This window comes from Poecilia reticulata, linkage group LG11 (assembly GCF_000633615.1).
Source record: "Poecilia reticulata strain Guanapo linkage group LG11, Guppy_female_1.0+MT, whole genome shotgun sequence".
NCBI lineage: Eukaryota > Metazoa > Chordata > Actinopteri > Cyprinodontiformes > Poeciliidae > Poecilia > Poecilia reticulata.
The window spans coordinates 19,970,902-19,997,818 of record NC_024341.1 but is presented as its reverse complement, the minus strand read 5'-3'; the positions used below and the strand labels follow the sequence as shown (position 1 = coordinate 19,997,818).

The window sequence follows — 26,917 nt, the reverse complement described above, 5'->3', positions numbered from 1 at the left end:
TAAAATGCTGTCTTCTTGCAAAAACTTCTGAATTGCATCTTTTCACAAGCGAACCATTTTCTCCCTGGCCTTTTTCTCTGAGGGGATTTACGTGAGAACGTCTTGCTTGCGCTGCGCTTCTGGTCGTCTGAGGTGAGAGCAACGCTGCTGGGAAATCACAGGGAAGCAAGTCGCTGACAGATTGAGCTTTATGTTTTCAGACAGTCCGAATATTTAACGGTGACGGGACCAAGACGAAAGTTTTTGGGGGAAGTCTCACCCCCGCACCTCCTTCCACTCGGATCAGATTCTCTCCACAACAATTACCGTTTGAAGTTCAGATGTGTCGCGTTTCCTCCGAGACCTGATCGATACCCGCCAAACCCCAGTTGGTTAATTGTATGCTTCGCTTCTTAATGGTGCCATTGAACAGAAGGCCTGGTTTCCTGGCGGTTCTGTCCCTGATGAATTCCCCACACGTCGGCCCACAATTCTGTAGGAGCTGATTGTCTGGAAGCAGACGTCGCTGGAATGAACCCTCGTCACCGTCCTCTTGTCACGGGCTATTTCAAGGTGCATTTATTGTTGAGCCTCTGCTCCCACCGTGTCCCTAGAAATAACTCTTCCCATTCTGCCCTTCACTCTGAACAGCTCCTTTATGCTGAATAAAACCCCTTTTTTATAAGTTCAGTCATCGATATGAGACGATAGCTTTTTTTTCCCTTCCTTCTTTCAGGAGGAATTTACATATTTGAGGCTGCCATCTGTAACGATAATCTATTATATCTTATCAAACTAATTTACATGGGTGACGGATGGGGGAAAAAAAAAAATGGAACATAAAAGGTTTTTGTGTCTTTCTGCTGGAGATTTAATGCCAGTCTAACAATGAGATGTTAAATTTTAATACCCAATAAATAAAACCTCCTTCTCGACTCCAACCACACTAAAAGGTACCTGCGCTGTTTTTTATTTCCTACTTTGGGTTTATTCATATTTTTAATTTTTTAAATCACAGCTTGTGGAAATTGGTTGCCACAAGCGAGTTTTCACTCTCGGCAGCAAATTAAAGTTTCTCTGATCTTTTAGGTATTTTTTTTTTCCCCTACAAAAGATGAAGACGTCAGAGCTGTCAACATCGAACTCAGTTGACCGGACAGCTTCTTCCTCATTGCGACAACACAACAGAGAGCCAAGTGGGTCGGGACGTTGATTTATTAACATCCCAAATGTTGTTGTAGCTGCTGAGATCAAAATGTAAAGTGCAGCGAAGTGTGAAATGATGCGGTGCAGCAAACCTACCTTTTGTAATTTCTAACGACTTCCGCAACCCCCTGAACTCTTGCAGGTACCTGCAAATTAAACTTCACTATTTTGTCCTGTGAAGTAAAGTTGCTCTGCACATTTTAAAGTTGAACAACTTCTTTTGAAATCACTCCAGAATAATGCAGTGTGTGCAGAACTAAGCCTTGTAGTATCTGTTCTACAACTAATGTATCTTAAAAATATAAAAATTATTCTGCTTTATGTTGAGATTTAACTCTGGCTTTACTAGGTTACCTGCAGATGATCAAATGTTTGAATCATTCTGTTGAAAGTTGCCTGAATGATTTAATTCCAAGTAAAATACAAGTTTTACTTTTCTTAATGATGATGTATGATTCCAAAAAAAATATGCACTATATAAGAATATTTCACTCCATGGATTTTTTTTTTTGCAGTATAGCCAGCACATTGGTGCCTAATTGTATAAAATAAAATAATAAAAACGCTTGCAGAACGTTAAGTTTGCCAATATTTTCCCTGAAGAAAAGAATCCAAGTATCCATTCCTTTGGTAAATATCACAGTTTCATCTTTTCCTTTTAACTGAAATCAAAAGATCCCACAATACCTCAGACGGGGGCCAGTCTGAGATTCTAATGTTTGATAACCTTGGGGGGGAAAAATGCCAGTTTCACAGTATTGGGGTGTTTAAAAAAACGTAAAACAAATGTGTGTGAGATAATATTATAGTTATTTTAAATGGTTCATCAGCTACAGACTAAAAAAAATCCCCTCAAATGTTGCAGCACGACATGTGCTAATTAGCATGTGTGTGTCATCACCGCATCACTTCAAAGGCTTTAAAAGTCGGTGACAAACACTCCCAAGCTGCTTGTGCATAGGTGCAACCAAGAGCCTGCATGCATGGGTAAAATGATAATTAGGCTGTCAATAGCAGTTTGTTTACTGAAACAGATCCAGTCTTAAATCATAAGTATCACACATGTCTGTCACTGGAATATGAATAGACAACAGGATATTGATCTACAGCAAACCTACCACCTAGACTAAGAAATGCCTCAGAATGGTCTATTTCGGAAGTGCATAATCCCCTTCCTGCCAACCCCATTTTTCATACGCACCAAAGTGATGAATGTGAGAATGTATATGCCGACTGTCAGAACGCAGAGCTACTGGAAGAAATAAACAATGCTCATTGAAAGCTGCTGTTTTTTTATAGGCTGTTCTACTTGCAATTAGAGCGTAGAGACAGTAGAATGTATTATGCTAATAGGAATGTGACTTAAATAAAATGCGGCTTTCAGAGATGATGCTTTTCTTTTGAGCATGCATTGTTAGCTCTCTGCATGCTGAGCTGATGTTAGATCTCAACATGCAACAAAAACCCAACCATCTGCTTGTATTACTAAGGCCAGCTGGTTCATTTACCAAACCAAAGCTTGGAAACCATTGTGTTTATCCCAATGATAATTACTACAGAATGACTGTTTATTTATTCTAGTGTTTTGTTTTGTTGTTTTTTTTTCTGTTTTTTTGTTGCCTTCATTAATGGGTTTATGCTTTTTCTAGTTTTGCCCTTATTGTGTAGAAGTTTCTATGCAGTCCTGAAAAGCAGGGAGTTTGATTTTATCATATTTGAAGTGTGGAAACAGGAAGGTAGTTAGTAAAGTTTGCATTTTGAGACTTTATCCATCTTACAAGAAAGTTGCAAATATCAGATTCTGGAGAATTATGTGCTACATTTCATAATTCATATTTAATGACTTTTTTTGTTTTCACAATGGACATAGTTTGTAGGTGTCTCAGTATTTAAAAAATGTAGCAATTTGTAGTAATCAAAGTTTACGTCTGCAGCATTTTTGTATGGTCGTTCATACTGCTAGTAAAAATGTGACTGCATTGAGGCTTTTGCCTGACCGATTTACGATGCACAAGCGTGGAAGAACGTAGACTGCACACAGCAGCATGATGTCTGGGTAAGTAACGATGGATGCCACCGTGTCAATTTAAGTCAAATGAAATGCAACATGATGATTCAGAGTGACGGCACTTTCAGGACTCATATGGCGTTAGTACCACATATGGAAGTGACACAATTTGGATTTTTTGGAGGGAGTTGGAAATGTGCAAAAAAAAAAAATGGGATCAGATTTTCCTGTGAACATGGAAGAAGCCGTCATGATTGATCTCCTTGTTTGACTCGGTTTGATTGGTAGATTTTCTTATATAAAATTGCCTTTTCTTAGCTGAACAGTATTTGAAATATAGAAAACTTCATCTTTCCCACCAATAACCTGTTGACAACATAATCAAAGCTAGACAAATAAAACCTGGAGAAGCTGTGATCCCAAAACAGTGAATTTTGTACCGATCGGTTCGAAACTCTAACACTTGATTAAATTGTCTCGATAGATGTGCCTTATCCCCTGTAAATCCTCATGAAAATTTGCTGTGCACTGTCAAGCAAAAGGAGATTGCTCAAGGATTGTTGGCTTCTTCCTTCAGAGGTACAGAAAATCGAGCCTGATTTGAAGTTGAGAGGAGATCAAAATGCCGGATGAGCTGGGCTTGTGGTGTAATTTACTCTGAAAATCCAGGCAGCTCTCCAAATGAGATATTTTCCAACATAGAAATCCCAAAATTGAGTGGCAGGGTTGCTTTTTTAAATGGAAGTTTCTTCCGTCACCCAAATAAATGTCTCGACTCACAGAAAAATGTTATGTGATGCAGTCTAGTTTATGGAGTTCAGATTGTCGTCTGGAATAATTTGGAAAACCCCATTAGATATTGTTGAATATTGGGTTGATTCCGATGTCTGAAGATGATAAACAATTGACTGGCTGTTCTGACTTGTCCTGTTGCTCCTAAAGAACGGGTATATAAAACATAACAATGTTTTGTGCGAGTAGACACTGTAAAACAGAGCTCTGGTTTTGTATAATAAGACTAAATGATCATGGAGTTGATATTTTAAACCATCTCTTCCACTTTACCTTAATAGTTTGCACAACTATCAATATTGAAAGAGTAGTTTAGGTTTGAACACAACATAAATGGTAGATCTTCACTTTAATTTGGAAAATGTAGCCTATTCAGATCAGTTGGCCTGTTTGACTGCTAATAAGCACGAAGACGTGTCACAGGGTGGTCTGTTGGCTGAGCAGCAAATAGGAGACCAATTGGTCTGCTGATGTTTCTTTAACTTCAGAGGCCTTATTATTCAGGCATTATCTTTATTTTCAATTATCAGTCTAATTTTTAGCTTGGATATTTAGCTTAAAACCCATTTCTAAGTTATGAATAAATAATGGTGGATTTTACAAAATTCACCCGCAGCCCCATGGGGAATTAAACCCATAAAACGGTACAATGACTCAGCTGCACGGCTCCATAAATGTGAATGCACCTTCAGTCAGCTCCAAAACCTTAATAAACTGTACTTGTTGGGTAGATATGTTTACCTGTTTAATTGCTTTTCTTTTAGCAACGCTGCTTTAATTGATGTTGTTTCTTCTCTAAAATCTGTGTAGGCGAATCTGTTACTTGAATGGAGTCTCAGCCAGTTGGTGGGTGGTCCTTTTAATGTGTCCCTGGATAGTTTGCATTCAGATTGCTAAACTAAAGCAGACAGAAATGTCCCAGGTCACCTCTGAAGGTGATCTGAAGAAAACGTCCCCAATGCGTTTTCATGTATTTAACGCTGTCCTGACACGGCTGAATTACTCGGAACGTACTCTCTGTTCCAGGTAAGACCCGAGGCAGACTGTCTTAACACGTTTGTGTTTGCACTTTTGATACTGATGCAAAAGTTTAATGTGTGCACATTTTGTTAGAGCATGATAATAATGAAGTGATAAAGCACCACAATACAAATATTCTTTTGATAAGATATTGTTTTGGATCCCTGATTTTCATATCTTTTTCTGTTCTATTGGATCTAAAATTGGAGAAATGAGTAAAAGTAACAATCCTAAAAATAATTTTAGATTCTGGTGGTTTATAATCATCAACTGCAGGTTATTGCTGTCAAGATAAATCAATGTTTTTAAACATTTCCTCCAATTGTAATTGGTAAAATACTATTTACTATTTATTTAACACTGTCCAGACATGACTAGATCACTTGGGATGCATGTTAGTGCAACGTGGAAATGGGGTCAGAGTTCAGAGTGTAAAGCAGAGAAACTTTACTACTCTATTCAGTCTTCCTGTTATTGACTGTTTGCTCTCTCTTTCACTGTTTGCACTCTGAATTATCTGATGTGACGTTAAAATACATTCCTTTTAAAACGCTTCCTAAATCTCTGTGCTTCCTCTGACTTCTGACCACCTGCCTGATACTGAAAGTTGCTTAATTTGCATTTTCTCTCTGTATCAGCATCCACACTGAACAGTTGTTGGCTGGATTAAGCTATGCTAAGGTGGGGATTACACTGATGGAATAAAGATTGGTCCAAACATTACATCCTGCCCTTGGCAGGATTTATATTGTACACACATTAATGTTGCAATTGGCACCAGAAAAATAAAAAGATCAACATGGATTCCCATAATGCTCAGCTCCAGTTGGTGTCTCGGCTCGGGTTTTGGTTTCTCCGTCTCTTATCGTTGAGGTCATCTGCAGATCATTCACTTAAGTTGCATGTGTTGCTGATGATAAAGGGGAAGGGAACTACGACGCACTTATGCAGCTGATATTGAATAAAAGCATACTGTAGCTTGTAAGTAGCGGTGAAGCTCGTTTAGTCACGCTGATAATGACGACCTCATCTTACCAGGAAGCTGTTAATCAGTGAATCAGCCCTCAGAGGTGTCTGAAAGGGAGGCGAAGCTAAGCCACTCCATATTTCTGCTCTTTGCTTTTATGTACGGAGTTTATATAAGCTTCATTTTTCTCCTTTCAAACATCCACCCAGGAGTGTTGTTGTATTAGTGTTGCTCATCTTCGCTGGCGCTAAGAGAGGCTGCTAGTCATCAAAGGCTTTGTGGCCTGAAACCACATAGGCAGCTATGCATTAAATTGCTAATGTGCCCAGCAGAGCTACGTTATCCGTCCCATCGACGTGACATCAGCATGGATGAACCGATCTGTTCAGCTGTCCATGAGATCAATGGAAAATGGGTTTTGCGGATTCTGCTTGGCACTGAGCAGAGTCGTGCCTTTAGAGACTTTGCTTTGAATTGGTTTTGTTTATGCCTCGCTGATTTGACAACCGCTGAACAATGAGGCTGAAGAACCTGACCAGATCCATCTACTTCCAGAGTGTCTCTGTGGAAGCGCTCGCACACCTGGCTGACTCCATTTCATGCCGTCTTACGTTCTAGGGTTATATTTATTTGTTTTTGCCAGCTGCAATATTGAGGAAACATGCCCCATATGTAGGGGTTTCTCATAATTTTGAGGTCATTAGATCATCTGCATGGACATGCGGCAAGTTGGAGAAATTTAAGTTTAGTTCTTCCATAAGAGTGAGCTAATATGTCTGCATTTTCTTTTGAGTAGCTCCAGTTGCAGGTAGGGTGGGAGTGGATTTTTCTGTCAGTGTCAGAGCCTCAGGCCTCAGGTTGTTGAGGAATATGATTGCCAGCAAAAGCCCAAAGGAAAAGCACTATTCACATATTTTAATAGCTTTTTGCAATACTACTACTTTTGTTGGATTTTTGATTACTTTAAATAGTGTTTTTTTTTTTATTTCCTTTATGCAAATTAAGTGTTGCCTGTGGCTGCTTTGTGTTTTATTGCAAGGTAAAGTTGTAGAAGTTCATAACAAAATAAAAACGTCATCATGTTACGGGCTGCTTTTCTGATCCATCCATCTGGGATGGATCAGAGACAGTTGATGGGAAGATGGACGCAGTTAAACAAAGAACAATGCTGGAAAGAAAAACTGGGAGTTTTAGAGAAGAGAACAGGGCTTCCTGTGAATTTGTTCCGCTGACTAGTTGCTAAAATATCCTAGCTAGCTTGCCATTTTGAGTCCATCATGAGCAAGTGCAAATTTGTATCTACTATTACATGACTTTGTCTKAAATTTAATWCATAATTGTCTTAGTAAATATCTTAAGTCTCACATTTGAGTTTATGAAACCTGCATAAACCCTGTATTAGCTACAGCGTACATGAAGCATCAGACGTTGTTGGATAGCATGTGCTAACGAGTGTGTGTCGTTGATGCATCAAAGGCAATAAGTCAGTACTGTTTGAGTGGGCAGGAGTCTGTCTGCAAAGTGCTGACTCAGAAAGCAATGGGGAGGTTGAATAAATGTGAGCTCATCAGACGGAGTGCGGTGACGTTTGTGGTGGCATAATCCGGAAAACTTTCACAGGTGACCGTATATTCGGTGTGAGCGTTTCTTCAGCTTRACTGAGGATAATGATATAAAATAAGCTTCTTTTGCAGAGATCAGCAGCACCTTGATCTCCTCAGCTCAGCATTACCTCATGGGATGATTAAATAAGACTCKATGAAATGTGAATCAAAGAATTTCTCTGCTGTAGAACAGCTTTTTCTTCGCAGACAAGGTTACACTCATTCTGTTGTACACCTCCCAGGTAATTGGCCTTTAGTCGACTCCTCTCTGTCTTGCACCTGGAGTATTTTCCACCATCCATTTGAGCCTGKGCTCGAACCACAATGCATCCCAAATTAATTAGCTGTGTGGTGGAGGAGCTGCCGCCGACTTCCTCCGTTTTCTTCGGCGGCAGTTTTCAGAAGACTGTCAGCTCTTTCTCTCAGCTGCTTGACAGCGTTCCAACCCCCTCCCGACTTACCTCAACTACGGTTTGACTTGGGTCATGTTTTAAGTGAGATCGCTGACATTTATTCCCACGTCCTGATTGATTCATTAAATTAGGAGGGAAAACAGAGACCTGTTTAATGTTGTTGTCACATCCCGAGTAAAACCGTCTGATCTTCTAACCAAAGCCTGACCTCAGAGCTTTTGGCATCACTACAAAGGCTCAGATTGTGAATGGAGGAACTTACTGATCTCACTTCGAACAAGTCAAAGCAGCTTAATATTCCTTAGATCCTTCTTAAAATTTGAATAAAATAATCTGTTTTGTGTTGCTTCATGTTTTGCTTTCATCTCCGCCTAAGACGATTTGATCCTAACAGAGCATGTCAACTACATTCTGCATTACAATAACCCGTCTCTGTCTTCTGCTTTTGTTGTGTTGCTTCAGGTTCAACTACAGATCAACCCACCATCTCACCACCAATGGCTTCTACGAGTTCCTCAACTGGTTTGACGAGAGGGCCTGGTACCCCCTGGGCAGGATTGTTGGCGGAACAGTGAGTGTCTGTTTGAAACTAATCAATTGCGCTGTGGAACTCTGCTTTTCTTCTGTTTATTGCATCCAGCGCTGCATTTAACGATGCCCATAAAGTTGTTTTGACCTGAATTTGTCTGACTGGGGAAAGTGGGCTCCAGTGCTCTTTGTTTTATGTGAGCAGWTGAGGCAGGAATAAGATTTCAGAGTAAGGTGTCTACATTTTCTTTTTCCTTCTGGAAAAAGAAAAGTGGACCAGAGTTTTGCTTCCCATATAACAATATCATGAAGTTTTCTCTGTCCTAAAAAAAAAAAAAGTCATTGTCAATTTGTTTTTATAACATGGGTTCTTATGGAGTCTAGAAAAGTAGACAATTTTTTAAAATTATTTTCCAGGCATGGATTAAGTATGGAGGAAAAAAATATTAGTGGAGTGTATTTCCATACTTTATTGGCTCACCCATCTGTTTTAAATGTAGGGATCTTCCTTCATGTTCATCTGTTTTTGTACCAGTTTCTCTTTTCTGTCTTGTTTCTTTTTCCTTCCTTGTTTTCTTTCTACTTTCTCCCTTGTCATTTTCTTTTATTGTTGTTCTTTTCTTTTCTTTCCTTGCATTCCTTTTTCTTCCTTGCAAAATTGTGACAAATGCATTAACGGAGAAATTAACATCTGTATCAAAAGAAGCATGACCTTGATTCTTAGTCTAACATTGAATCAGATGAAGCTTAGAAATGGCTTTAGGCGAGTCAAATAGCTACTTCCAGTGTAAAAAGCAAGATCATTAGTATCAAATCTTCATATTATTTTCTTCAAAGTCAGAAGTTTAAAGGTCATTCTACTAAATACTAAGGCGTTTTTTTTTTATTTTTATTTTGCTGTATTTACTTTGATTTATGTAATTGTGACACTGGTTTAGTGAGGTTTAATTTTAACATGAGTCCTGGTGAAGTTCAAGATTGATGATTACATCTCTGAGTATTRKTGGATACTCGGCTCTGATCTGAGTCCGACTTTCTGTTCTACAAGCCAGCGGACATACTCAGGAATARTAGAATATGAAAACTTCAGCCTCAACTTTGAAGTTTGAAAAGTGAGGRAAAGTCMGAGTGTCYGCTAAAAAAAATAAAAATAAAAAAATAGGTTGAAGCTCATCTTTAAATTCCAAGAAGTCAGATCTTGTAGTTGCCAACATTTTGTAGGGTTTTAAATATCTTTTTTTTTYMWWMMRGKTTTTWAAAARKWRSMAARSYWAAAMMAWWAWTTTKKYYYYGATGTCATGTCACAGTTCCTTAGACAACATGCTTAAGTTTTTACCCCAAACTATTCTAGACAGGGTGGGGGATTTGTATTTTCTTTATTTATTTTCTTTTCTTTTTTATTTTAGATGGATGTACTGCTCTGCTTCAAATGGTTAGAATAGGAGTCTGGCACCAGCAAATTCTATTAGTTGCAGACATGACATCCGGTAAATGGCTCAGCTAAAGTATGTTGCTTTTCCTTGCAATATTTTCTGATTTCTTAAGAGCAAGGCTTTTAGATGCGGTTAAATTGTTGTACAGTTTTATTAGCCTGCTGCTGCTTCATTTGTCCTTGTGAAATTTCCTAAACTATTTTTATTGATGTTCTTCAAACTCTATTGAGATATTTTGTTTTTATCCAAGTGCTCTTTGGAGAGCTTTTGGTTGGTGCAGAAACCCCATTTTAACCAGACCAAATKGTGTTTTTTTATGTTCTGGAGTCGTTTTCTTTTTATGAAAGCAATGGGGGGAAAAAAGCTACGTTTTTCTTTTTTTTTTGACAGCCTGCTTGTGAAAATGCCRTCAGATATCCAGGTATCGGACTTGAGCGAAAAAACAAAACAGCAGCAGAGTCCTTTGAAAGGCTTGAAGTGGTATTGCTGAAAACCAGATAAGTCTGTTTTCTTGGAAATCTAAATAATTCAGAGGTGGGTCAGACACCTTTTCACAGAGCCGAACAGCACATTCATTCATTCAGGCATTGTTTAGGATACATTTCTATAAGCCAGCTAGTATACRCTAGTATACGTATCTTCTATCATATGTAATCAAATCTGAATAGACAGACRTATATTTAAAACCATATATTTATTCACACTCTTTAAACCTTTTTCCTCTGTTTATGCTGCATCAGTCTGAGCCTTTTCTATTTAGGTAAGTTAGGAATAAAATAATTTCTATGCCAGGAAAATAAGAGAATATCTTTTAGAGATTTCATTGTTGCATTTTTCATGTTTAGATGTTGGCATACACCACAAGCACTGCTGCTTTAAGCAATTTGGGGTTAGCCAGATGATGTCGTGTCAAGAAAATATTTATTTTATTTGTGATGTTTGAGTTTACTTGAAAGAAGACATGTGTATCTGGTTTATCATGGATCATACTTCCCAAATGCCTGAAGGTGCCACAATTTGAAACGTTTATACCATTTAGAGACTGAAGTTAAACTTGTGCCGCTTGAGTTCTTGGTAGAATATATTTAAAAACAGTTAGTTTTTTAGTTTTTTATCCTAAATGCAAAATAAACACTTTTGCTGTACCGTTTTGGCTTAATTACTGCTCTGGCTGTGTTGTATTTGCCAGTTAAATAACACAGTACAACTTGTTATAACAATTAAAAACAAATGAAATGTCAAACTTCTGAATTTGAGGAGTGTTACAAAACATTATCTGGGTTGTGCTTCGGCGGAAGGATAATTCATTATTGCAATAAGTAGGCTACGTACTAGCTTGGTTTTACCCAAAAGTCCAGTGCAGCGTTTGTTAAAGTGAAATTTTTCACTGAGCACACCAGCCTGACGTCCCTCTCTCGTCTTTTCACTCGTGTTTCTGACCAACACTGCGCTGCTTTGGACTAAGCAACCCTCCGCAGGAGAGAGGCTTTTAGGTCACGATAGGTAATGTGATTAATCTGCATTATGTTGCATTAACGAAGTCACGATCCAGTTGTGATKAATTAACTCTGTGGATTCCCCTCGGTTGCCACGGCGTCKGCGCTTCACATCAACAGCCACTGTGTTGAAGTCCTTTTATGAATTCAGCATGTTCTTTCTTGCTTTCGGTCTTCTTCACAATTTGCTCTCYCGACAACCAACTCGACAACCAGCGAGCTACGAGGCTCATCTGTGTTAAATACCTCGGGTCTGTCCATCTCCCTCCATCTATTACAACGCCACCTGCTACCTTTCTTTCCCACCGTGTTTCATGGAYGCAGTGGGGTTACACTCTTGAGCTCTAATTGCATTCCTTAATGATGCAGCAGGAGTTTATAATCTAAAGTCCTCAGTGCAAGATAAATGTGAAAACGTTTCCCAACGTGTTGGCAGYACTGAGTCCAACTCAAACGATAAGATGGAGCCTTGTAATCGGACTTTCTAGCATCGTTTCCTCACATAAAGATGGTGAGGCATGCCTGATGGTGTTCATCACCGAACTGGCGTTACTTTGCAACAATCAGATATAGTCGGGATGTATACTGACATTTTCCCCATAGTGWGTGAGAAACTCTTAAAGAGCTGGAATCCAAAGGTCCTCATTTGTTGTGAGCGGTTATAATCAGCTACTGGTAATTGCATTTGCAAAGCAATCTAATAATAGATTTATTGGTTCAGTTACAGTTCATGGCTACTTGGTTTAGGTCTTTGTTCCCACAGGGCTCAARCTGAAACTCGTGATTAGACAGGTAATTAGAATTAGAACATGTTTAGTCCCAACTTAATTTTCATGATATTTGCAAACCGTCTTTGTCRCACAGCGAGCCAATTTCTTTTGCAGAAATTAAACAACTAGTGCCTGTTTCCATGTTGCACAGATATATTCATACGTCTAATTTCTTCTTGGAAAGAATTGCTGAATAATTTACACATTAATCATGTGCAGCAGATTAGTTTGTGCTGGACTGATCTCTGCACAAATTTAGTTAAGCATTAAAAGTATTTTCCTTTTTCTCTTGGACATTTAAAAATTAGCATGCAAGTAGAGGACATTCAGACGTGGGGTTTAGAATGTAAAAGAGAACTCTTGCTCTTATCTGTTTATCATTCATTAATATTAGGGATGTTCTTGCTTTGKAAAATGACCTTCAGCAGTTAAACTGACATTTTGGCTGAACATAAACATGTACTGTTAGTTCAAACAAGGACGTGTTTTTGTTGTKYCCCGATTCTGCTCTGAAACACTTGACTTAATATTGCATTAAAGGTAATAAGTCAATCAATGTTGAGTTTAATCTAAAACAATTTAGCTTTATAATGCAGTAAAATAAAATATAATCAGTGTGCTGTCATGGGAGCTTAAGCATTAGTGTTTTAGTAAATAAACCAAGCCTAACTTTATTTTAAAATCTAAAAACAATCTCTTAAAATTAGCTCAAATAMATTTTTTGTGTTTTCATAAGATGTTATAAATTAGACAACATGGATGTAYGTTTTCTTGTACCAAATTTAAAGAAAACTCATATTGGCTGCCGAGGGGCATCAGGTATACAACTCGAGCAACAAAATAGTTCAAACAAAGGCTATGCGTCAACCGATAAACGTATTGCGTATTTACATAATGGGGAAAACCTAGTCTAAATGACTTTCTACCACAACAAGATGCCATTTCCACACTAAGAAGCTAAATGAAGTGATGCMTGATGGTTTTCAGCCTTTTCTGTGTCCCTAACGGTGTCTAACTCTGCGATTTTTACATTCCATCGCTTTACGGCAAATTAATTTGCCTTGCTGGGTTTGGTGAATGATCATGGTTTTGTCTTTTGTCATTTTTGTAAACACCAATGTATTGGCTCTGATGGTTTGATGGACGTTTCAATCATCTAAATTTTCCAACAGTCTGCTGAGAAACTGCCTTGTGTCGTTCACAATGTCTGGGCTCTGTGGATTGAAGCATTCAGTTTGACAGTTTTTYYYCCCCTCATGCTTCTTTTACTTTTATTTTGGTGCAAAAGCAATTATATGATGGAATGACTATCTGTGATAAGATATAAAYGGGGACAGAAGAAGCCAAGAAAAAAATTCTTCAAATTGTGCTAAAATGACTCATTTGGAAGGTTTACCTGAACTGATATCAACTAAACTTCTGTGCTTCACTTTTTCCTTTTTTTTATTTGGCATGTCAGCAAATGTCAGATCCTGTACTTCAGTTGGCTAGAGGTTTTGGATTGCAACCGCATACTTTCAAAGGGATATTCACATCACAAAGGGCTTTTTTTTTAAGGTGGATTTTTCTTTCTTTGGTGTGCTGTATTGATTTTTAGACCTCTGGACTGTGCTCTGGATCTGACTTTTATTTTCATACAAGAGTAATTCAAATAAACCATGTAGTAAAAGACATGGCGGACATGTCGTATACAAGCAGATTTCTCTAAAAAGAAACCTCGAGTTAAAGAGGTTAGCAAACGTCAAGTGGCGTTTTACCACTAATTGCTTGTGCACAATGATAGAACAAGTCACTGGACCTAAGCCTTGGAGGATTTTAGCAGAAGAGCTGAAATAGAAMAGGTTTGAAAAGAATCACTGCGCGCTGTATTGACCAGACTCCCACAGCTGTGGTTTGGATGTGTAGTTTGTGATGAGCTGCAAACCATGATGGTATGCAGGTCTTGGCCTGCTGCAGAACTTTAGACATCATATTATCCATGACTTTTTTTTTTATGTAGCTAAAATATGATTGTTTCAACACAATTTCTGCTTGGTCTCCAAATGTTTCTTAACCCTTTGAACAATGGGCAGTATATAGCTAGAAAAGATGTATGTACTCATCAGTTTACGTACAAGGTGTGTTGTTTTACAAACCTATCAAAAGTACTTTAAGTGATTGTAAAAAATGAGTTGTATCTTGTGAGGATGTGTGGCGCATTGAGGATCGGCTTTATGTAGTTTCTTTGAAAAAGGATTAATGTGAACCACGGSTGTTCAATGTCGCTCACTGCGAAAATGAGCATTTTTCATTTGATCTCTATTGAGCTGCTTTTCTATAGCCATTAACAAGCTCATGCTTTTGTATTTATTTATGTGTAAGACTAAAAAAAATCTGTAATTTTGTGTTTSCGYACTTGCCTTGAAAACAAAGTCTAAAAGCATGTGAATATAAAAAGGTMTTCGAGAACTCCCAGTTGACTTGGCAGGAGTGCAGTGCCAGATGGCGAATGGCGTTTTGCCATATAGAGAGTACAGACATTTTGATGCCAGGCAGGAGGGTCATTCTTATGGTCSTGCTAAATGCAAAAATCTCCTTGTAACRTGCTAATCTATGCAAAGTTTTACAGCTTCCAGGAGATGGTGCAWAAAGATGTARCAAAACCATAAAAAAGATGGAACTGAAGAATCATTGAGACTACAGTTTACCAAAAATTAGACTGAGTTCAAGTTATATGTAACCTGAAATATTCAACATTTAAACCAAATAAGCTCAAAACAAGCGATCATTTAATTTCCCATATCTGAAAGTTGACTTTTGTAGTCCAGCGAAATGAGAAGCAAAAGACAGACGGTGTTTGGCCTAAAAGTGGCTCAGACCACTAACAGCGACTTTACACTGGAGCACTCTTATGGCAGCTCACTTATTTAGTGTGTAGGTTAATTGAGAAAATGCAGCTCTGTTTGCATGACTGAGCCAAATCGTTTTTTGAACATAAGCATGCTTCAGAGACATGGTATTTACCTCACCTCCCACACTGCTTYCAAAGTCATAAAATGATTGTGTGAGAGCTCTCATTTGCATTAAGCCTGTGCTTTTAAAACACGGAGGAGAGCAGATGAGAGTTGGGTTTTTCCTCAGTTCCAACCGTAATGTAGTGAAGAGCATTTGCCTTGAAAACGTCAGTTAAAAAGTTTTTCCAAATGCTGTTTTTCTCCTACAGTTTTAGTTTCCAATTGCTTATATCACCTCTCCTAATCGCCAGCAGTGAACTGAGAAATTGGCTAGTAGCCGGTTTGGACAGTTTTTTTTTGTTGTTTTTTTTTTACCTGCTGGGCCAGTCAGAAACTCAAAAATCCACCCCTTGTTTTTGACTRTTGCTGCCATATTGGTGTAACCGCACTCTTTAGTGTGCACTCTTGTAATTGAGGAAAATACACTAAAGGGCAGCTCACAGTGGCAGAAAATGTCGGTTTACTTTCTAATGAACAGCCTACACCAGCACGGTCTGGTGGCCTGCCAATGCTTCAAGGTAAGATGTCCAGTTATTGGCACCTTGCTTTTTATCATGGACCTCTAGTCTAATACCTTTAAGAAATGCAGTGGAGACCTCATAATGAGGTAACCTTTAGAAATACACAGTTTGCTTAAGATTGGCAGCAATAGTGAGTCATTTATCGTTCATGATAAATATGTTTGTTTGTGGTAGAATGGGAGTCACACCGAAAGAAAAAGTCAGAACTCAAGTGTCTGAAAGCATCAGGGAGAACTCTTCAGTGACTAGGGCACTAAGTGCTCTGGCAGGCACACCTTATCATTAACACACCGGCCGGAGGAGTCCAGGACCAGTCCAGACCCCAAAATACTGGAAACGATGTCCAGTAATCTGTTCTGTTTCTGGAGAAACATCTCACAGGTGCCACCTGATGTATATCTGTTACCTTGATGTTATGCGTCAATGCATAAATTCAGAGGAATCATTTGAGAAGCTTTTTAAAAAGCTGTCATCTATGACTCATCAAGATATGTCTGGAAGGGAGAAGACTTTCAGCAGATAATAGGAAGGCTAAATGCAGTACAGCAAACTTTCTCTTATGTCACTTATGTCACTTTGTGTCAATMTTGTTTCGAAAGGTTTTCAGAATGTTGAGGTCAGTAATCTTAATTTTTAAGAGAATTAAAACGGAGACTAGAGTTTTAGTTTTAGTGTTTCCAAACTTGATGATCCAGTAATCTCAGTTACGGAACTGACCAAAATTGGGGACCAAAATTGCCGTATTTGTGACTTCAGCTGGTATGGTTTGCTTTCACACTGCTCTGTGAATCGAATCAAACCCTTTGAGCAAGTGGTTTAACCTCTTGCATGTGTGTGCACCAAAAACCTCTGAAGAAGACATTGAGATCAACTTCCTTATTCACAAACTGTAAACAAGAATGGAGTGGCCAAAGGCAAAACATGTATCCTACAACTGCTCACTAACTGCTGACTTACACTAGACTCTCATTTGTTTTGGTTGTATTTTCCCAGAATGCCCTGTGCTGTAATCTGCCTCCTACTTTTAAAGTCGTCTCTGGTCCATTTGGTGTTCACATGTGCATGAACTCCACCAGAGTTCGCTTTTTTGGTTTACATCAGTTTGATTAAGCATTTACTCCTCCCAAAACAAACTGGACTTTCTAAGCAAAGGAGCTTGGGTTCGATTAAGCTGGTTTAAACAGAGCTGATGTGAATTCACCCTAAAATGGCGTAGACAATTATAAGACAGTTTTTAAATGGTGAAACCTGTTTTACCGTCACTGCTCACACATGAACACGTTTGTATTTCTGCTCATATTAAGACTTTGTATTGTCTTCCGTTCATTTCAGTAGCTGCTTTTATACCTAACCTCTCAACACTTAGCCTTACCCTAACTATTACATATATATTCATAATCCTGACCTTAACAAAAACTTAATTCACACCATACCTCTAAACATAACCCCTAACTTTAAACAAGCGGCATTCACCGCCGCCTGTTTAAAGCTTCTTTTGAGGCTTTGGTCCTCAAAAGACCCATCGGTCTTCAGAAAGTTRGTAAATATGCCAGAGAAGGTCCCAAATAGAAAAGCTAAGCAAGTACATGGACATAGAGTGTGAGGTTGCCTCTGTTCACCACATAAATACTTAATGACTGCTACCAACAGGAAGGCTAGAAAAAAAACATTTTGTAGTTATTGAAGAAAATTCAAGAAAATAATGAATTGGCTTTTATCATTAGGTTAAAACTTTAGATCAGAAAATGAGCCACAGATTTCTGATCTGTGCGTCTTTAATATCCACGTCTTCTTCATTATTTTGTAGCTTTTCATACGTCCTAAAAATGTTCTTTTCTCCATCTTTTCTCCCGTGTTTCAATTCAAAGTTAGATAGTGGATCTCGACAACCCTCATTAATCGTGTATGAAAACATTAATCCTCCAAGCACTCGGGACGGCTCGCGCCAGTTGGAGGACAGATGACTTGATACCGGTTAATGTGACGGTGAAGGTGCGTCTCGGCTAAGACCAGTCCAGTTGGCCTTGTCTTTTTATTCCCTTTTCTCCCCGGCCCACCCTGTTCTCCCCAGAGGACGGCTGTCAGTTGCTCTTTCTTTCTGAGCTGCAAATAAGAAAGGAAAGCCTCTTTAATGTGCCAGCCTGTAACAACAGCGGGCTGTCAAGCCGATAACCCACTCTTTGTCTCCACAAGGACAATTGGAATACATATTTTGTGAGGGCTTTTGTCAKGTTTTCAACATTTCATAATGAGAATTCTGTACTTTTAGCATATATTCATTTTGAAAACCAAAACATTTGAGCCAAACTAGATCTTTTTTTTTTAAACCCTATTTTAAACAGTAGCAGTTTTCCCTCATCTAGGTCACAACAGAGTTCAAACTAGCTAATAATTATAAGATTAATGCAGGGAATGATGGGAATTTGTTCCAATAGACAGAATCAAATCCTCTGAGTCGAGAGAGAGAGAGAGTCGGCTCTCATTGAAATAGATTGGCTGGCAAAGCTTGGATCTTGTAGGCTAATTAGAAACATAGAGACACAAGTGTATTAGGAGAAGTAGAGTATAGACTGAGGCTACACTGAATACACATTAGAGATCACTTACATTTATGCATAACCTTTTTTGCATCTGACATCTCTAGTACACTACAACAGGCTCTAATTGGATCGTCTCTCATGGTTGGAGGAGACGGGGGCACGAGGCCTCACCTACACGGGCTGCAGTTCGATTTCAGCACGAGGAGCTAATAATCATACATTCTGCTGAAGAAACGCTGCCTTTTTTTTCTTCTTTTTTTTTTATTCAGCGCTTTTTAAACTAGTTTGTCAAGATTATCCTTCTGCTGCAAGGTTGATCTGGACTAAAGCGAATCCATAAAGATGATGAAAGATTCATTTTAAGCTGAAATATTCACTGTAATTGTTCCCCTCACCTCTAAAAACRCCCCAGATAGTTTGGTTTATTCTGAATTTTATTTGCATTTATGAGCTGCAGCTTTTCAAAAGASCTGTTATACACAAATCATGCATTAATGAAGAAAGTTAATACAAAGCCTGTTTGCAGCTGTCAACTTGGTCTTTTTAAATCAGCTGAGCTAATGGCCCTACAGGGAAAGTGGAGGATTTAAAAGACTGTAACACCCAGCTGTGCCCGCACACTGTTCTCAGCTCACCCACCAAGCTTCAAATTTACAAATGACTAAAAGTTAATCTTAAATGTTATGTTTAATTAGTTACTGACTGTTTTTGAACAAATACAGAGCAGAAGTATTTTTTTTCCTGTCTGAATCAGTGAGACTCTGTGGGAAATTAACACATTAGATCTGCTGTTCTGCTRCACTTAGTCTTAAGAGAATTAGAAACTAACAAATACAAGATTTTCMACAACACTGAATTTGTGAAGACGACACGTGGGACTGTGCATTTGAACCTTTTAAAAGGTCTCATTGCTAAAAAAAAAAAATTGTTACTACAGACATATTGTTAGAGCATTAAAGTTATTAGAAACAATGGCCTTTTTTCACCACATTGGAAGCTCCTAACAGTTGTAAACAAACTGGGTTTCTTTTTGCATTTTTATAAGTCATTATAAAAGCAATCTGCAGGTGTGAACTTGTTATGTTCAACTTAGAGTTTGAGTTTTAAGACCAGAGCTGCTGCCTTCGGAAGAAACAAAATTGCAGAACTTGCAAAAAGCTTCCAAACTGCTCATTTGCTGTTTTTTTTCTTTTTTTTCTTTTTTTCTTCCTCCTCATAAAAGCAGTATAGTCATCGACTGCTTGAGCAACTTCAATTAAAAATGCCACAATTTCATTGCAACACAGTATTTACATAAAAATGTGAAACGCACTAGATAATCCTTATTGCTTTAAAATCGATAAGCAAAAATAATTTTTTATCCTAGAATAGATTTTATCCATCTTCCCCTCTCATGAAATAATTTTTACATTTTGATTTATTAGTTTAGCAATAAAGTWTAGAGCATATCATAATATAATAYAGTTTAGCCAGAGTGWAGAGCAGGAAACGCAATCTGTGTTTCTACTGGTCACTTTGTGCATCACAGTRAAAACRGTTTTAAAAATTGTCATGTTTTCTGCCGCAACTATTATAAAATTGTGTCATAAAGTTGACGTCTTTTCCATTATAACGAAACTGGATGCTCGGCTATTTCTAAATCTGCCATTTACATTTAGGACTTGAACTTCAACCGGAGAACAAAATTGATCCTACTCGTCTCACCACATCCAGTCCATATGTGCAATATGGAGGCGTGTGCACTTCTGTTCAACTGGAAACCCAAATTGAAAGCTATGTGCAAAAAGCCTGATTGTTGCACCTTGTTTTATTCCCTGCGCCATACATCAAGGACCGCTACCTCTAACAACTTTTTAAGATGGGAAAGTCGAAAAACTATGCATAGGTTTGACAGTTGTTTTATAATTTCTATGGTAAACTGTAAAATATAATACAGCAAACTTGTGTTGTGTGAAATTGTCTTGTGAATGCTTGAACTCACCCGCCGTGTTTTTTTTGTTGTTGTCACTAATCTCTGTGTGTGTGTCTCTGCCCTCAGGTCTACCCAGGGCTCATGGTGACTGCCGGCCTTATCCACTACATCCTCAACCTGCTTCACGTAACGGTGCACATCCGGGATGTGTGTGTGTTCCTGGCTCCGGTGTTCAGCGGCCTGACGGCCATCTCCACCTTCCTGCTGACGCGGGAGCTGTGGAACCAGGGCGCAGGGCTGCTGGCAGCCTGCTTCATCGCCATCGTCCCGGGCTACATCTCCCGCTCTGTGGCGGGCTCCTTCGACAACGAAGGCATCGCCATCTTTGCGCTGCAGTTCACCTACTACCTTTGGGTATGTAGACTGAAAGCTAGAGAAAAAGTGACATTTTTCTATGCGTGTTTACGTAATAGTTTTGTCATGTTTTCTGTCGTTGCTCATCTCTGTCTGAAGTCGCAGTSTCCTTTTTTCTAAGAGACGAAGTTTATGTAGCCAGGAATTGGGGCCCTACTTTCAAATCTTGCTTGCTTCACATCTTGAATTATTTATCCATAGCCTTGAAAAGAAAGCTGGCGATCTTTGCAGGCCATGTGGTTCACAGAATCCAAACTGCACTAGAAAAACTTTCACACACCTTCACAATAAGATGACCTTTTAGAGTACAATCAAGCCTGGTTATGGTGGAATTTGGCCGCTGTTTCCAATTAACYTTTTTTTTYTTTTTTCTTTAATCCACAATTTTCACCGACACCAACAAAACATGTCACCTCGCTCACCTGTTTCCTCCTTGTAATATTTTTTAATCCTTAGTTATTAAAATATTACTCATGTTTTATGAAAAAAGTATTTGCACGGACAAGATTTTTATTTTTTGTCCTCCAGCTAAAATATAACTCGGTTGTTTACAGAAGCCGCACCAAAACACCACACTGCAGCTTTTCAAGATGAAAAACGCTTAAAAAACAGTTTTCAAAGAGTTTGTTCGCTCATTCAGTTGCATCAGCAGCTGCCTCAAAAGCCCTGCAGATATCTTCATATGTACGCATCATACATGCATGCGTGAAATTGCTATGCAAACAGTTTGATCAGGAGGCCTCTCTTCCTTGATGGTAAACTTGACCTTGTTGGCTGTTAATGGATGTTTTTAATTCATTCTGCATCACTTCAGTTTTCTAATGTTTTTTATTCATCAATTTTGAATTCTGCTGAACAGACATTAATCTGCTCTATCTTTAAAAACCATTCTGCTTTTAATATGAAAAATGAGACTGTTTATTTGCAATATCAAAAGGATGAAAGAGCTGTATATAAGATAAAATAATGCTTTAATGTTGCCATATAAACCAGGCTTTTAAACTTGTAACTAGTACAGATTTGACTAAAACCTTCTAGTGTTTATACTTTTAGTCCAATTATAAAAACTTATAGTTGATTCTGCTGCTGTTGAACCCGAGATGAACGCAGGAGGAGAATTAACTAAGTTTTCTACTTCTTATCCTAAAATCATGTTGAATAAATTTATGAAATTATATATTTTTTCCCCATTCAGTCTCTGAAAATTATTCCATTAACAAATCTTCCACATGCCCACAGTGTTATAATACGGACGTGTCAAAATACTGTGATCCAATTACCAGCCCTGCACAGTCGCTGCGTGAGACCAAAGAAAAATCAAGACATTTTAGCCAAATACCAATTTATTTTTGTAGATTTATTAATAATAAGCCAGCTGCTGTGCCACTGAAAAAAACAGAGTTAAAAGTACTTGTACAGTATTATTTTAAGAGGATATCTATGAAATTGAACTCTATGCTTTTCCAAATCTGTGGAAATATGAGAAAAGAAAACATGTTTTAATTTCCAAACTTTTCCTTATTTGAAATATATCAGTATCATTGACTCTTTTAAATCTAGTGCTACTACCCACAGACAAGCCCACAACTATTCAAAAGCATAATAATTGTAAACTTAAATGTCTCCAATGTTGTAAAACTTGGTCAGAAAAATTCCAAATTTTGAATCTGAGAAAGTACTGAAACATGAACTGGAGTATACCGTATTCAGGAAACCTCAATATATCCTTTTGACATTTATTCCCACCGTGTGGCTGTAAGCCTAATCATGGCTGATGTTCTCTTTAATCCTCAACCACTTCCTTTACAAGGAAAGTTCTCTACAAAGGTCAATGCATGTTGTCAAGCAGGGGAGATGGTGTAGATATTTAAAATCTGAATTGAGATGAAAACATGCATGACCTAAAATGAGATCTTGGCTTGATACAGCAACAAGACCTGTGAGTGTGTGAGCATCGTTTCAGACTGTTCTTTTCATTGTGTTTAGGTCTGTGAATAATCAAGTCAGATTTTGTTTTCATGTGATGAAATGTTTCATATAAATCCCATGTTTGTTATTTAAATGTCTGAATGTATCCAGATGCTAATTTTCTTTATGCATCTCTTAAACTGAATAGCTCTGGCCTCCAGCGTTGGAAAAGCCTGATTAGTAGCTGCAGTCCTGATTATTCCCATTCAAGCTGAGTTGAGTTAACAAAATGAAAACGAGCTTTTGTTAAATATGCCAGAGGCGAGTTTCAATTTTTAATGGAAGATCAGAGGCTATTTGTCCAATTTTATTTTGCCTTTTAAGCATCGATATTAATCTGTGTTGGTGTAAAAACACGCAGCAAAGTGGAGGCTTTCATCCAGGTGGAGGGTCTTATTCACTCCTGTTGCAGTATGAACACCAATCAGGTCAGACAGGAGCTGCTGCATTCATGGTTCCAACGCAGTCTGGAAGTCTGTAATTCTACTTCTGGATTTTCAGTATCCTTTCCTTTCTTCTTGTTTTCTAACTTTCATGTCCTTTGTTCTTTCTTGTTCTTGGGGTCGTACTTCCTTCCCTTTGTGTGTACTTTCTTTCTTCTCTTCCTTATGTCTTTGCTTCTTTCCTTTGTCATTCCATCTTTTTTATTTCTGTCCTCTGTTCCTTTCTCCTTTGTGTCCAGTTTCAGTTTCCTCCTGTTCCATATTAAATGCCTTCCCACTAAAGTAATAATTGCCGAAATCAAAAGTAAACTTTAGGTTTACTTTAAAATATTAATACAAAAGAACCGAGAATTTGGAAAAGTCTGGAAGGCTTCCATAATATGTGTAGAAACTCATCCAGATACCCATGGTTGGTCCTGTCCCTTTAAGCACAAAACTGCATGCGGTTTCAAGGTTGTACCTCGTTTCTTTTTGAAACAACTTTGTGGCTTGTTTTTTTGTTTAGTTTTCTTTTGTTTTTTTTCTACTTTGTGTCATTTCTGATGCTGAGCTACAGTTTGTCGTCCAGCTCTTGGAGCTTGTTTCTAAGTTTCCATCCCCCTGATAAAAGCCTCTGTGTTTGGGCTCTGACTCAGCAGCGTAACCACATCGATAGTTCCGCTCTTTTAAAACCAGATCCTCTTGCAGTCTACTCTGCATGTTTTATCAAATACGATCATAAAGTATATGATGTTCTCTGTTGGCTCTTGTACGTGGATGTAAAACAGGAAGTTGGTCAGACAATTTTTGCAGGTTCATCTTGTAGTCCATCTTAGTAACGTTTTCAAATTCAGCTTTTGCAGGTTAAAAGCTCAAATATGAATCGGATCAACTTTGCTATATTATCTGCTGAAAGTCTTCTCTTCTCGTGTTGCACCTCTGTCGTGAGAATGTTAATTTCAGGGGATATTGACTTATTGTTTGCAGATTGCACATAACACAATATCACTGAGCTGTAATGGGGGTAAAACAGGATTGCAGAAGTGTGAGAAACCAAATGCAGAAGTAGCACAGCCTACAGGTGCAAAGCGAGCCGGGCCTCACTGAGGTGGGAAATGTTCAGTAGGATAAGATCCAGATCACATGTTTAGGATGACATCCAACATTTTTTTGTATTTAAAAGTAAGAAGTGTTGCTGTTTGAGGATGGTTTTACAGAGATCAGTCAGTTTTCAACTAAAGCTGAAATGCCAGAGATGTGTGAATGTGATGGCGTCAGTGGTGTTGAGCCACATGCTCTTTGGTTCTGCAATCCCATCTGCATTCTGTGAAAGCAAACGCAGCACCTTGATAAATGTATTTGTGGTTTATTTGCCCAAAAGCAGCAACATTGAACAMGCTTTTACTGACTTTAAGAAAGCAATAGAAACCAGAAAGACCACTGCAAAATGTTTACAAGAAGAGCTGGCCGTCTGAAYTTATTTTTGCTACGTGGTTTTAAATTATTGGGAAGAAAAACTTGTGCAGAGTAAGAACCTCCGTGTAAACATTGATTCTTCCAACTGAACGAACAGTTAATAGACAGTCTCGTCTTAGTTCTAGACTTCATTCCTCTGTGGTGTGCCGAGTTTATTCAACAAACACCTGGTTGGGTGAAGCTTGGGCCATGTTGGCTCAGGCTGATTGACATTAAGCATAGTGTCCTTAATGAGTATCTCACCAGCTTTCTTTACAGCTGCTGGAAGGGAGCCAAACCTTTGAAAAGCGCCTTGCTGCAGTGGTGACTTCTTAAAAAAAAAAAAGAAGCAGTCAACATTTGGGAAATCATTCCAGGTTGAAGGACAAGGGATATAAATGCTGCATTCTTCCATACAAAGGACTTTATTGTTCCGCTGTTGTCCTACTTAAACTGACACAGAGCCTATTCTGAATTTAAAAAGCTTTCAAAGACASAAAATGTTACTRACACGAGTGTTAAAATGGAAAGGAGCATGCATTTAAAAACAAAGAAAAGGAAAGCAATGCATCAAATGGTTGACAGAAAGCTGGCAGCTTACATGCAATGATGAAATGGAAAAAATACACAGCTATGCAAAAGCAGTCGTAGCCCTTTAACTTGTTTATATTTTACCATGTGTATTATATCGGCTTATGAATGAGTGTGCTATTGGATGATTTTGACTCTAAAGTGGCTTGAGTGGTCAGTACTACTAGGAAAATGCAATGTTTATTAATTAGGTGAATTCTGAAGTCAACTCGTTGTACTGCTTTTAGTAAGAGATCAAAGAGAAATTCAAAGAAATGCTCAGATTYAAGTTAAAATATTTTGAAAACCATGTTTTCTTTCCCAGCCACTTCACCAGTATGAACTACTTTGTGTTGGTAGCGCATAATTAGGAAGAAAAAAATTCAAGAGGTATAAACAATTTTGCAAAGCTCTATAGGTATACGAGCTATTTGTCTTGAAAACTGAGATTGAAAAGGAAAGGTAAGGAAACGGAAAAAACAGAAAAGGAGTTTAGTTGAGATGAATGAAGCCGCGCAGACTGCAGAGTCGGCAGAAAACTCAGCAGAGGGCTGCAGTTGATTGAATTTTGGAAGAGGTTAGCTGCAGCTTTGTTCCGACTCTTTAAGCTGCTTCGTGACAGAATCCATCCATTGTCTTATGAAGTGGAGTTATGCGTTTAGTATTTTCTCAAAATCGCTGGAAACTCTTTCAAATAATAGAAAGTGTCAGGTAGATCTGCCTTCACTAACCTCCAGCGACGCCTATAAAACATCTGCCATGACCGTTTCTCCCCTCATCACGCGTGTCTATGAGGTTGTAGAGGACACGTGTTTGTTTCTGCGTCATCATAACGSCCTTTTGTCGTCTGGCGTGGTGGGACAATACATCTCGAAGCGAGGCAGGTGTTTCACGCGGCAGCCTTTACCTCCTCTTTAAGGTGGCATGTCATGAGCAGGGCAGCACCATCAAGAAGAATCTCGCTGCACTCATCGTACGCCCATTCACATCTTCCCTTCAATTTAGCGAGGGCCCTGAAAAACAATCATCCTGGCCATGCACCACTGCTTCCCATTATCAGTCTCATTTACCCACATTTGTCTTTGTGGTTTTCTTGTCCTTCCCTCCATCCTTCTCCAAGATTGTCTTGCGTTAATTGTCTTTGTCGTCCTTTGTCTCTCTTTATCGAGCGGCGTCTCCTCCTCCTCTTCCTGGTTATTCCTTGCTTACCTTCTTTTCCTGTATCATCTTATTGCTCATTAATTTCTTCCAYTTTGTCCTCTTCTTAGCATTTCATAAACAGCGTTGTTCTCTCTGGTCTCAACCCAATCTTCATTATCCAACTCTTTCATTTTAACCACTAAAAAACCCATTCAACTCTATTCTCTTGATCTCTGTGTTTACCCCCCCCCCMCCCCCCCAAACACACACTCACACACATTCTCCCATAATCTATAATTGAATCCACTCACACAGAGGAGAGTTGCTCCATTCGTCTGCATAAGAACAACAGTCGCCCAGCACACAGTTGCACAGCGTCCCTCCATTTCTTTAACCCTGCGCACCATGGCTGTATTGTTGGACTAGTAATTCTGCTCTTTCTCTTGGCTCATATTTAATTAGCTGGTCTGGTACCACACTGAGAGACTTGTGTGGCTAAACAAAGGCAGCAGCCCTGAGGGATTCGGGGGGGGGGGGGGGGGGGGGGGGGTTGGCCACAAGTTGAACACCAGGCTGGATGCGGCTCAGCTTCACTAGTTTGGATGATGTTGAGGAAAAACTGCAGATTGTTCAGTGGCTCTTGTTATCCTCTGTGGTTATTGATGTCACTCTTGAAGTGTTCCTGTGAAATCTGGAGAAGTCTGGATAATCTTTACAGATCTGATTAAAGCCCATTTAAGCTACCCAACTCTAACTCCTTCTTTTT

The 26,917-nt window shown here is 38.7% G+C and overlaps 1 protein-coding gene across 1 annotated transcript in view; it reads left to right on the top strand.

Moving 5' to 3' along the window:
- Window positions 1-26,917, top strand: part of LOC103472660 (dolichyl-diphosphooligosaccharide--protein glycosyltransferase subunit STT3B) — a 102,078-nt gene that overhangs the window by 33,840 nt on the left and 41,321 nt on the right. Inside the window, exons 2-3 of the mRNA XM_008422421.2 lie at window positions 8,452-8,560; window positions 20,309-20,596. Of these exons, the coding sequence (XP_008420643.1) occupies window positions 8,452-8,560; window positions 20,309-20,596 (397 nt within the window). The remainder of the gene's footprint in view (window positions 1-8,451; window positions 8,561-20,308; window positions 20,597-26,917) is intronic.